Source organism: Vicugna pacos, chromosome 15 (genome assembly GCF_048564905.1).
Source record: "Vicugna pacos chromosome 15, VicPac4, whole genome shotgun sequence".
Taxonomy (NCBI): domain Eukaryota; kingdom Metazoa; phylum Chordata; class Mammalia; order Artiodactyla; family Camelidae; genus Vicugna; species Vicugna pacos.
In genome coordinates, this window is record NC_133001.1 from 43,024,220 (window position 1) to 43,036,638 (window position 12,419).

Below are 12,419 nucleotides of genomic sequence, written 5' to 3' on the forward strand. Positions count from 1 at the left end.
GTGTTCCACTCCATTCCATTCCATTGGTCTGTCTATCTTTATGCCAGTGGTCATTTGGATCACTCTCCCACTAAAGACAACTAAAAAAGTTGGACAAATACATATTTTTTCTTAAAAGCATTAAATTGCTAACAAGATAGTGATTACATATGAGTTATTACTGATCCGAGACCAAAGGGAGAATGGAAATCTAGAAGTGAGCTTAACAGCAGATTAAGCCTAACCCTTTCTCCTGGAGATGTCTGCCAGTCCTTAAAGTGTAGCTGAGAAATGAGCTAAGCTTTTGGCAACCTTGTAGGGCTAGGGAAACAAAGGCTGAAGTACAGGCCTGCCAAGGTAAGCGTGATAAGCAGAACTTGGAGGGCTGGTTGTACCTTAGGAATAAAGTGAATGAGAAGCAATTTCAACCTACACTGCACCTTGGCTTTGAATCATCTGGGTGGCTCAGAAAATCTCAGACCTAAAACTGAATCAAGGTGGTTCTGAATGTCTAGTACCTCCAGGCACCTGGTAGAAAAAGCCCAACCCTACCTTGAGGAAGATACCATTCTAGAACTCAAGTTACTTCCTCACATAGATGTGTCAGGCATCACATCAAATGTAATCAACACCAAAGAGAAAAACACGTGAGTGCGATTCAACAGAAACCACAAATAGAAACAGATCCACAGGGAGTCTAAACATAAGCGTTAACAGACACAGTCTGTAAAGCAACAATGCTCACTGTTAAAGGATAGAAAAGCTAAGTCTGACATTTTCAGCAGGGAACTAGAAACTATAAAAAGTTTTCAAAAGAATCAAATAAAAATTCTAGAACTAAAAATACAACCACCAAAGTTAAGAAAATGGTCTTGTTTAAAAGTAGATTAGACATAGCTGAAAGAAAGTCAGTGGATCAGAGGGTAGGACAGGAGAATCAAGGAGGTATGCAGCACTGACAGACTAAAGATGGAGAATAGAGGAGGGAAAGAAACATCAAGGATACAGTGAGAAGGCCCAGCAGACAGATAACTGGCATCCCAGAACGAGGGGAGAAAGAATGAGAAGAGGCAGCATCTGAAGAAAGGATGGCCGAGAATTTTCCAAAATTGATGAAAGACATCAGTCCACATCCAATAAACCCAATGAATGCCAAGGAAGATGAATGCCACTTAGACACAGCAGGATGACACTGCAGAATACCAAAACCAAAGAAAAATCTTTTAAGAAGAGACTGTCAGAGAAACAGCATTAGCTTCAAAGGAGCACCCGTTGGACTGACTGCTGACCTCTCAACCGCAAAAACAGAACCAGAGAAAGGTGGAATCAGCTTTCTCATGTGAAGAAGAAAGTAACTGCCAATCTACACAGTAAGAAACTCAACATAAATTCACAAGGATGAGGAGGACAGGAGAGGAAAAAAACAATGATAAAAATCCTGGAAGTTAAGAAGGCATATGGACAAGTAGGAACTGACTTCCAAGAGAGTGGAATCCTAAACTAGCGGTGAGGAAAGCTGAGCATCATGACAATGTACTGGCAAAATCTTTCTAAGGCCCAGGAACAAAGAGTACCAAGTACTTCCACAGCTGGGTGTGAGTGGGGTTGGCTAACATAAAGAGGACTGGTTGAAGGCTGTTTAGGAAAGAAGTCCCCAAATGTTTCCTACCACCCAATCACTGGGTGACTCTCTTCCTCCCATCCCAGCAAAGCCTGGAGGCTGATTCTCAAGAGAAGAGAAAATCGAGTCTCTGGGCTTGGGGAGGCCACAGCCAGGGAGATTAAGGAAGCTTATGCACCGTGAACTTTGAATGTGGATATCCTCAAAGCTCCTCCACTCAGCTCTCAGACCCAGCTAGGCCTCTGCTGTCCAAGCAGGAGGTTGGACAGCTCTCCTCTGGGGACTTGGCTGGCCTAAGAGAGCAGGGGCTCCCCCAGAAAAGACCCACCTGACAATTCTACAGTAAAGCTCCAACAGGCCCCATCAATGTGGTCAGAACTACCCATTAGCCTTTGTCTCCCACTCTTAAACAAGAATTGTTAAACATGAAAGGAAAACCTCGTAAGTGAAAGGGAGACTTGAGCACGAAAAACAAAAACAACTTAGAGGAAACAGGATAAAGCAGCAGAAAGAAGACAAAAACTGTAATAAAAAAATAAATAAAAATAAATATCCTTAAAATGGTATTGCATCCATGAAACAAGAGTGGGATGTGACAGATCACATTTTTCAGCTGTCTGAGCTCCACTCTCACCCTTGCAGGGTCACCTCCATGACACAGGGAGGTTAGAAGGCAACCAGCTGGGCTCCCAGACTCCTTTGCAGGTGCTTCTGACCAGGTGCTGCAAACGGAACACGCGGCGGGGCCTGGAAGGTGGGACACAAAGGAGAAATTTTTCTTTGGTTTTGGTAGCACCTTTGGCAGCAGAAGCAGCAGCGGAGGATGGGTGCTTCCTCTCTGTCAGCGGTGGTTGCAGCAGTACAGTCCGGAGTGGGGGCGCGATTTCTGCTCAGTAGCAATGGTGTGGTTCTAACGCAGTGGCAGCAGGGCCGTGCTTCCAGCCCAGCAGCAGTGAGTATGTGTGGGCTTCTGGCACTGGAAGCTTCTGATCTTGGGGGGGCATCCTCTCTTCCTTTTTGCTCTTCCAGACCTCTTGACATCATTTAATCGACCCCTTCCATTAAACTCCACTTTGCTTGAAATACCCAAATTGGTTTCTGTTTTCTTTTTCTTTTTTTTTGAGTAAACACTGACTGACTGGGATGCTACAAATAAAGAACCATTCAAAAAAAAAAAAAAGAGAATTCTTGGATATTAAAAATGTGAAAGCAGAAATAAAAAATTCAACAGATATATATATATACATATAACTGAATGATTTTGCTGTACACTTGAAATATTGTAAATCAACTGTACTTCAGTTTAAAAAAAGATAAACGAGAAATATTAATCTTGAAAAAAAAATTCAATAGAAAGGTTAGAAGATAATGTTGGTGAAATCACCCAGAAAGCAGAAAGAAATGAAAATAAAACTCCAATAACATCAGCAAGGGTAAGTGCTCAAAGTTGGCAGTAAATTGTAATAATATCATATAACACTATCATGTATAAATTCTCGATGGTGCTGAAAGCACACATCCCGCCTGGCATTTGAATGTGACATGGCTACATGTGTAGTCGGGTCCTGGTGAACACAAGTTTAGGAGAGCAGAGAAGTATCAATTTAAAGAAAACTAGAGGAAGGGTATAATCTTCTAATGAATAACACTCTGACAAGAATTTTAAGTATATGCATAGATAGAGAAGCTTTATTTGAATGTCTATGTAAATATGAGCTGATGTCGAATAGGAAAAGGTTTTTCCAAAGGGTTAAAATTTATCAAATTTTAGTTTGGTTCTTCGCTTTAGTTTGCCTCTGAATTCAGCTGGCTGACACTTCATTATTATTAGTATCTGCCCTCACTAATCATTTTCAATGCATACAAAACCTAGAAATCTTTGGGTGACACTTCTCATTTCTCTGGAAATCTCTTAAACTGCTTTCAGTTACAACAGAAGGGCAAAGTTTTTATCCACTCATACTCTGCTCCACTGGAGGCAAAAACACATCCCTCAATCCTCTTGTTTAAATTGTGGCTTTTGGCAACGTGTCCAAATGACGAACTTGATGCTAACACATAAAGAACACAGTATGATCTCTGTGCAACAGTACCTTCACTTTAATTTTTCTCATTAAAGAATTATTTTTATTTTTATTATTTCTCCACAAAGAAGTTATAAAAATACCTATAAAAACATTGAAAAGGCACTTTAAAAGCCTGGAATATAAAGTATAAATTATGATACATCTTCTATGGTTTGCAAATAAGAATAAAATAAATTCTACAAGCTAGAATTTCTGAATGATTTTGATAGGAATCTACTCGAAGGAACCAGAACATCACAACACCTTAAAGACTGTCTATTTTCATCCCAATCGAGTTTTTAAAAAGCTATAATCTGTTGACAGGCACAATCCACACAGGAACTCGCTGTTGCCACTAATGATGAAATTAACCTGAAGGACAGAGATTTGTATGTGAGACGTGCCAGGCTCTTCTGTGCAACTGACTGAAGGAGTCTTCTCTTACTTTTCCCCCTTCTGTTTTAAATAAAAGTAAATATACATATGGTAAAAAATTTAAATGGTACAGATAGATCTAAAATAATAAGTAAATATCCTTTTTTCCCATAACCTAGAAAATCTGATGTCTTCAAAATCATCAAACAGTCACATGAATAATTTGCAAAGTGAAGTCAACCTTGGAGTCTCTTCATCTGAAATGTGTCCATTTTCTCATATATTACCTCTGTTACAGAGGAAAGCCATGCAGTCATCTCTTTAAAAAAAAAAAACTAATTACAAAAGCAACGTGCACACTCCGCTCAGAGACAGCAAGTCCAGGCAGCACCTCATACTCCATGAATCTGGTCTCACCCCTGAAATTTAGGAATCACACTTACTAACAAGGCATTTTCAAACATCAGAGCTTCAACTTAATCAACATTAAGTCATTGGATCCTTGTAAATTGGAGAAGATTAACTCTGCCAGAGATTCAGCTTGTCTGGTCATAACTTAATTGAAAGATATCTTTATTTAACATTGTGCAAAAGGGCATGAGCTGTAGAATCCCAAGCGTTCAAGTTAAAACTTGGTCAAATCTTTTCTAAAGAACAGAGGGAAGGTGAGGCATCAGAGGACTAAGGATGGAGAAGGAAAATTCTTTCAGAGAAACTCCCACCCCAGTGATGAGAAGCTGGCTGTTCTTTCCCCCCGAAATGCACTCATGCTCTGGTGAGCAGGAAAGGCTTACAGAGACACAGGCGACAGGAGCTCAGCCGAGCCCTTCCTGAATGCCTCGGATCCTCCTGGCCAGTTGCACATCCTTCGGGAAGAGAGTAACACGGCCGGCGTGTAAGGAGAGGAGGTAGGCGTCCTCAAAGAGATGAACCAGAAACGCTTCTGCCGCCTAAGGACAGAAAGAGGAGAAAGACTGACAGACGAGGTGTCACGGGCTGCTTTTTGCTTAGAGACATGCTCAGCTCAGTCTCTGAGGGCTTGAAGGACTATAGGAAAGACAAAGGAGACTGAACGTTGCATGGGAATTCTGCTACTGCCAAATAAGAACCTGGCCTCCACGCCCTGAGTGTTCCTTGTTGCTCTTTTTAAGGAAGTGAGATTCAGCCTGACAGTCTACAGTCAGCCACTCGGAGTTCCAGAACGCCTTTCCCCCATACTCACCCCTCACCCAATTGTACCTTGGCCCCCGTCTTACCTCTTGTAGGGCCAACAGGGCTTGGGCTTGCCAATTGAAGTCCACACCACGAGTGAATTGAACACATATTTCTCTTGCCTGTGAAGGAGTGGGGATGGGAGCAAGGGAGAAGGGGAGTGGGGAGGAGCAGAGAGTAAAAGGAGATTCGAGAGAAGACAGACTCTCTCCACAAGTCTCCATGAATCTTCATTTCCGTTATTCCTTCCTGGCCCTTAATCTTAGGACTTAACTAGTAACTGGCATCAAGTCCAGGGAGCTTAGGAATCAGCAAGTCTCTTCTTTTTTTGGTGGTGGGGAGAGGAGGAGACAGTCTCCTGGGGCAGGACAAGGGATGAAAGGGTGGCTGGATGAGAGGTTCCTGTTTACACAGTCAAAGAACACAGTTTCAAAGGTGGTAGTGGTTAGAAATTAATTCTGTAAAGAATTGGAAGGTGCCCTTGGCGGGCTCATGTTTTCAGAAAAAGAAGAGTCCCCAGCCAGGTTAGAGAAGAGGTCCTTTGCCCTTTGGGCAAGAGATGACAGGGCCCCAATACCTGGGAAATTTATAGACAGGAGGCCACACGGGGGTTGGCGGGAAGCTTCCTGGAGCTTACCAGGCGGCAGAACGGGGCCTTCCTTAACAACAGGTGTGTGCTCTTCTGAAGAACTCGGATCTCTCTCAGTACCCGATGTCTCCGACGACGAACTGGAAGGGAGGAAGCGCCTGAGCAAAAGAGTCGGGTCATAGGGGTAAAATGCCACGGAAGAGAGGGGACGCACTGCACCCTGGCTGTCAAACTGCCAAAGCGTAGGCCATAATAGGCTCCACAGACACAGGGCTTTCTGTCTGCTGTAGTCACTGCAGTTATCTTCAGCAGCTGGAGGACAGCGGACAGGTGCTAAATAAATATTTGGTAAATGAATGAAAAATGATCCTCTGAAGGTCTTATTTTAAATGCCAGCTCTTCCATGCAGCCTTTCCCGACTCCCAATCCCTTCCAAACCGATGGGTCACCTCCCTTCTCTGGGCCCCACAGTACTCTGTGTATCTCCTCTTATCTTTCCCACTGAGATTGGAAACCAAGTTATTTTGGTTTTAGGTCTTTTTTTAAGAGCTGGAAGGAATCTGAGAGATTTTCTAGTACAATTCCCTTGCCACGGTTATCCTGAGGTCCCGAGAGGTGAAGACAGTCGGCCACAGCTCATTAGTGGCTGAGGTGGGACCTCAGAAGTGGCATAACTCAGTGCCAGTGCCTTTGGGCCCTGGAGTCAAAGCCTAGTTCCAACAACAAACAAGAAAAAAAATCTGAACAGCATTTCCAAAAAGTAGAAATCAAAAAAGTCAAACTCTCTGATCAGAAATTAAAAACACAGGAATACAAAAAATAAAAATTTTTCTAACTCTTGATACTTCATTGAAATTAGACTATTTAGAAATGAATAAAAATTAAAAGTCTACATCAAAACTATCTATCTCAAAACTCAAGAGATAAAGCCAAATAGTAATAGAGGAAAATGCACAGCCTTGAGATCTATCTACCAGAAAATAAGAACATTAAAAGATAACTTGGCTAAGTGTTCAACTCACGTATTTAGAAGAGAATTATTAAAATAAACCAAAAGAAGGTAGAGTAAAAGTAATATTAAGGGTAATAAACTAAGTTAATGAAAAAAGAGTACAAAACCCAAAACAGTACAGTTGCTCCATAAATTAAACCAAGAGCCTATAAAAATGAATGGACTTCTGATAAGTTGAAAAGAAAAACCCCACAAAAACTAACATTTTGAAGAATAAAATTTGCTTCAGAAATGTTATTCATGGTCTAGCCAAGAAGAGAACCCACACCAAGTAGCTGAATAGAAAAAATTTAATACAGTGAACTAATTACCAAGTGTGAGAAGAGGTACCAGAGCGAACGGGGACAGAGAGGCAGGGCAGGATGCCCTGGCAGTGGAGACTTTATCCCGGGACCAGAGAAACAGGGCAGTGTCCAGGGGATGTTTTAGGAGGAAGAGGAGAAAGAGGGAGGCCCCATACCCAGGAGATGAGTCGCTGGCACCTGTCTCCCTCCTCATCACCCGCCTGCAATCCACCATCACTGGAGGCAGCCTTTATTAATCAGACAGAGCAGTCACAGGAAGTGTAATGAGCACAACTAAAGATCACCAAGCAAGGCCAACACCATGAAAGGACAGGAACAAACTCAACACACAAAACAACCAGTACAAGAGGGACCTGTGAAGAGAGAGACTTTGAAATATACATAATAACCTCAGAGGGATAGGGGAAGATGTGAAGTCTATGACCCAAGAACAAGAACAAGTGCTTATCTGCTTACAATAGCCACAACCTAAATGTCTATCAACAGATGACTGGATAAAGAAGTTGTGGTATATTTATACAATGGAATACTACTCAGCCATAAAAATAATGCCATTTGCAGCAACATGGATGGACCTGGAGAATGTCATGCTAAGTGAAGAAGCCAGAAAGAGAAAGAAAAATACCATATGATACCCTTTATATATGGAATCTAAAAAAAAAAAGATAAACGAATTTATTTACAAAACAGAAACAGACTCACAGACACAGAAAACAAACTATGGTTACCAGGTGGGGAAGTGAGTGGGAAGAGATAAATTGGGAGTTCTAGATTTGCATGCACTAACTAATATACATAAAATAGACATAAAGTTTATACTGTATAGCACAGAGAACTATATTCAATATCTTATAGTAACTTAGGGTGAAAAAGAATATGAAAATGAATATACGTGTTTCTGTATGACTGAAGTATTGTGCTGTACACCAGAAACTGACACATTGTAAACTCACTATACTTCAATAAAATATATTTTTTAAAAAAAAGAACAAATGCTTATGAAAAGCAACCAATCAGAGAGGTCATGGGATGGAACTGGGATTAAATTCAATAGTTGGATCTTGAAGTGCTGATATAAATTGGGATTTAATTCCAAAGTGATAAGAAGCCACAGAAGAGCTTTAAGCAGGACAAAGAGATAATCCATTTACATTTCAAGACCATTCCAGCTGCTGTGTAAAGAAAGAACCAAAAAGGGTGAAGAGTGGAAGTGAAGTAGTAGCTGGGTTAGGATGCTGGGGGCTTGGATTAGGCGGTGGGGGTTGAGAAGGCAACAAGTGGCATGCTTAGGATGCGATCTGGAGGTAGGACTGCCTGAGCTTACATTTGGATTGGATGAAGGTAGGGGTAAGATGAAGAAGCTCTCCCAGGCTTCTGGCTTCAACAACTCTGTGGGGGGCTGTGCCATCTCCTGAAATGGGGGAAGTGGGGATGAAGAGGCAGGAGGGGAGTAACAAAATGTTCAGTTTAGATGTGTTTAGTGTGGCAGACCCAAGAGTCGTCAAATGGAAAGGCAGTTGGACACCGGTACAGGGATCAAAGGGGAGATCTGGGCTGGAGATATAAATGTGAGTGTTATCAGTGTATGCGTGGTATTAGAGTCACAGGAAAGGATGAGCCCACCTGGGGAAGGGAAAAAAAGGAAAAGGAGACCACAGAAGTCCAACTTGCTGAAGAGACATAGCACAGGCAGCAAAAATGCCGAGCAGAAACTGCAGAGTATGTGTATCACAGAAGCCAAGGGGATGGTGTGTTTCAAGGAAAACATGGCCCGCTGAGTCAGATCTTCTGAGACTGGGTAAGAGAAGGACACAGGCTTGTCTGGAGTTGGCAACATGAAAGTAGCTGGTGATCTTGACAAGAGGAGTTCAAGTAGAAGTAGGGGTAATGGTTGTGGGAGTCAGATTGGAATGGGTTGAAGGGTGGCTGGGAAAAGGGGAAACAGACAGATGTGTCAGACTTAAGTCTGGCTGTTTTGCAAAGAGTAGTGATGTAAGTGCACACAATAAAGCACAATAAACAAGTTATGGATGTAACGTTCTTATGCAACACCCCCCTCCAAAACACCTCTAGTCGAAAACTCAGTTCAAAATAATAAAATGCAGTTTTTGGACTACTTAATAAACTTGTGTCTAAATAACAAGTGAGACAATAATGATGGTATGGGGGAAAATAAAATCATATTATTACTTCACACCATACACAAAATATCAATTCCTGGTGGACTGATAACATATGAGAAAGGCAAAATTTAAAAACCTTTAGCAAATAATATAAAATAATATATTTTAAAACTTGAAGTAGGACTTCTTAAACAAGATACAAAGTGTACAAACCAAAAAAGGAAAGATGCATCAATTTGATAAAAAAAAAATTAAGAACTTCTGTTCATCAAAAAATATCATGAAGGAAAATGACAATCCCTAAAAAAAATTATGATGAGCTTGGAGGGGAGCTTTCCAACGACTACACAAGAGCCTTTTCTTCGGGTTCATATATTATCTGTTCACCTGTATCCTTCAAGCAGGGACATTCAGTGGTTATAATACCACTGCACTCATACCATCCTATCTAAAATATTGTCACTGGATTGCATATTTGGATTTCCATTAAAAAAAAAAAAGGTAGCTATGAAGGGCAGTAGAGAGAGACGGGGAGTATCAGGGAGGCAAGGGTGTGGGGATAAGGCAACACTCCTGCCCTTTAGATCAGAAATAGCAGAGCACATCTGTGGAATGCCAAGGAAAGGAGCATGAATTTAATTCTAAGTGCAGGTGGAAAGGATAACAGAAAGCCCCTGGGAAGGTGACAAACGAATATAGCCAAGAGCTCATGGAGGAGGAAGAGGAGGACCTTTTGATGGAAAGGGGACACCAAGCTTCTCTGTCATGAGAAGATAAAGGGGAATCCAGTCTGGAGGCTTCTATTTCCTCAGGGAAGCATGAGGCAAGGTCATCATCAGCCCAGAGTGAATGAGGGGACTGGAGTTGTAAGGATGCTTCTACATCAGGAAACAGGGAACATCATAATTAATATTCCCATTAAAATTATGAATGAGACAAAGATGACCAAAACCCTGCTCTTATTTCAACACTAGTCTCAGGGCCTCACTAATACAGTAAGAATAAAATGTATAAAAATGAAAAAGAAGATTCAAAAGTCATTATTTGCAGACAGTAAAATAGCCTACTTAAAATTTTAAATTAAAGTAACTGTAGGACTATTAGGACTCACATGAGAATTCAGCAAGTTAGCTGGAGGCAAAGGTTATTTAGGTTTAGGAAAGGAAAAGAATCCCAGTCACAAACTGAAACATCTATAAATAATCTATAATACTTTTTTTCACCCAGCTCTTAGCTACATAGCGGAAGACAAGTAAAGCAGCTGTTGCCACAGTATACACTTCTTATTCCTGGGTCTTCCATCCACCAGACCACGGCACAGAAACTGAGGACCACAGTGGGGTCTTCTTTCCCAGCACATCACCTCTGGAAGGAACAAGGTGAGAGCACTGCTTGATTAGAGCACTTTGGTTAAGGCCAACATAGCCATTCACTGAAGGAAAAAACCAAACCAAACCCCAAAACCTGGAAGGGCACCTTCTAAAAGTAAAACTGTTGTTTGAAATTGTCACAAAAAGCAGCCAATAATTTTGCAACTTAAACACTTATTTAAAAAAATCCTGTGTCTGTTGGAACAAGCTGTGTCACTTTGTTCAAGATACCACGGCTGTCTGTGCCTCAGTTGTCTAATCTGTAAATTGGGCACAATATAAAGTTGAGTTAATTCATGTAAAGAATTTAACACAATGTCTACATAGCGGTAAGCACTCAACACATGCTAGTAGAATCAAGAATGAGTCATTGGAGGCAGGTTGTCTGGGCCGTCCTTTCTCATCCTCGGAACTGCCTTCCCCAGTCCCTCCCCGGCCTTGGAACTTGGGCAGTCCGCGAGCAGATGCTGGACGGCAGAACCGCTTTGCGCCCCTGCAGAGGATGCCCAGCGGACCGAGAGGCGGGAGCTGGGGCTCGATCCCAGGCTAAGCAAGCGAGCCTCGGATTTTTGTTTTTTGTTTGTTTTTGCCTGTGAAATGGGCAGGCGGACCTGGCCATGCCCACCTCACAGACGGGCTGCAGGGAGGCCGGCGCGGAGGGAAAGGGATCGGGGAGGGTTACCTAAGGAGGGGCGCGGCCGGGGGGCGGCGGGAGGCGGGCTCGCGGTGCGCCTCCTTGGGGTTTCGGGCTTGCGGCTCCGGCGCGGCCCCATGGCGGGCGCGCAGGGTTGCGGCCCCGCAGCTCCTTCTTGGCCTTCGCGGTGTAGGGGAAGAGGCTGGAGTGCAGGGGAAGGCCAGGAACGACCTGGCCGCGTGCAGCGGCTGGGTGGTGTTCAAATTGCCCGCACAGAGGCTGACTCACTGCCGGCGTTTTTTAAAAACCGAATTCAGCGACTCCCAGTGGCTGCTTCTGGAACGCTCCTAACGCAGAGCGACTGCGGAGAGGACCAATGAGAGTACAGACAGGGAGGCTCACGGCGGCGGTGATAGGAGGATACTGCGGGGACATGGCGGATCGACGGTAGGAATCAGCCAATGGGGACTTGGAAGAGTGAAAGGAGGCGGGAACTGCTCCTGCCCTCTGCTTGCTGGTGGAGGAGCTCATCTTTGAGTCAGGCCCAGGTCCTCCGGTCCCCCCTACGCCAAAAAGGAAACGTCGATTCTGAAGATGTAGATAGATGGTGCGTGTGCGGAACGCGTTTCTCTAGACGAATCACGCTGCGCACTTAGTGTTTTGCTCTACCTACCCCGAACCCCGAGGTGCTTTTAAAGATGGAGACCCACAGAGAATGTGACTACCCTGTGTCTTTCCTGTGACCAGGAACACCCCACTAATATGACTCAAAGGTCAGCTTAACTGCATGAACATTATTTATGATTAGGGTCGTGGGACAGCCAGGGTGAGGGCTGTAACCATGAGGTCAGGCGGGGCTGGCCTGGCTCTATATTTGGATCACATGCTCCAGTTTTTTCGATAGAATCATCCCAAGGGAAATGACCCTTTCCCGTCCTGTTGGAGATAATATACATTCAGGTCAAATGTAGAACTAGGTGATTAGAATAAAGGGGATTTTATTGTCTACACTTTGCTTTTCTGCATTTTCTAATGTTCTACAGTAAATGTGTACTGTAATCAGGAAAAATGTTACAAAATCATTTTATGGAATCCTTGTTAACTGCCACAGATAATGCAAATGGTGCAGCCAC

The 12,419-nt window shown here is 43.0% G+C and overlaps 1 protein-coding gene across 1 annotated transcript; it reads right to left on the reverse strand.

The window, feature by feature from the left end:
* Nucleotides 1-3,267: 3,267 nt before the first annotated feature.
* Nucleotides 3,268-11,612, reverse strand: CENPA (centromere protein A). The gene is made up of 5 exons (XM_072938073.1): nt 11,335-11,612; nt 5,891-5,982; nt 5,298-5,375; nt 4,836-4,991; nt 3,268-4,460 (listed from the first exon to the last, which is right to left on the reverse strand). Exons 1-4 carry the CDS (start codon nt 11,423-11,425, stop codon nt 4,857-4,859), a joined length of 396 nt encoding a protein of 131 aa, XP_072794174.1. The 5' UTR covers nt 11,426-11,612; the 3' UTR covers nt 3,268-4,460; nt 4,836-4,856.
* Nucleotides 11,613-12,419: the final 807 nt, after the last annotated feature.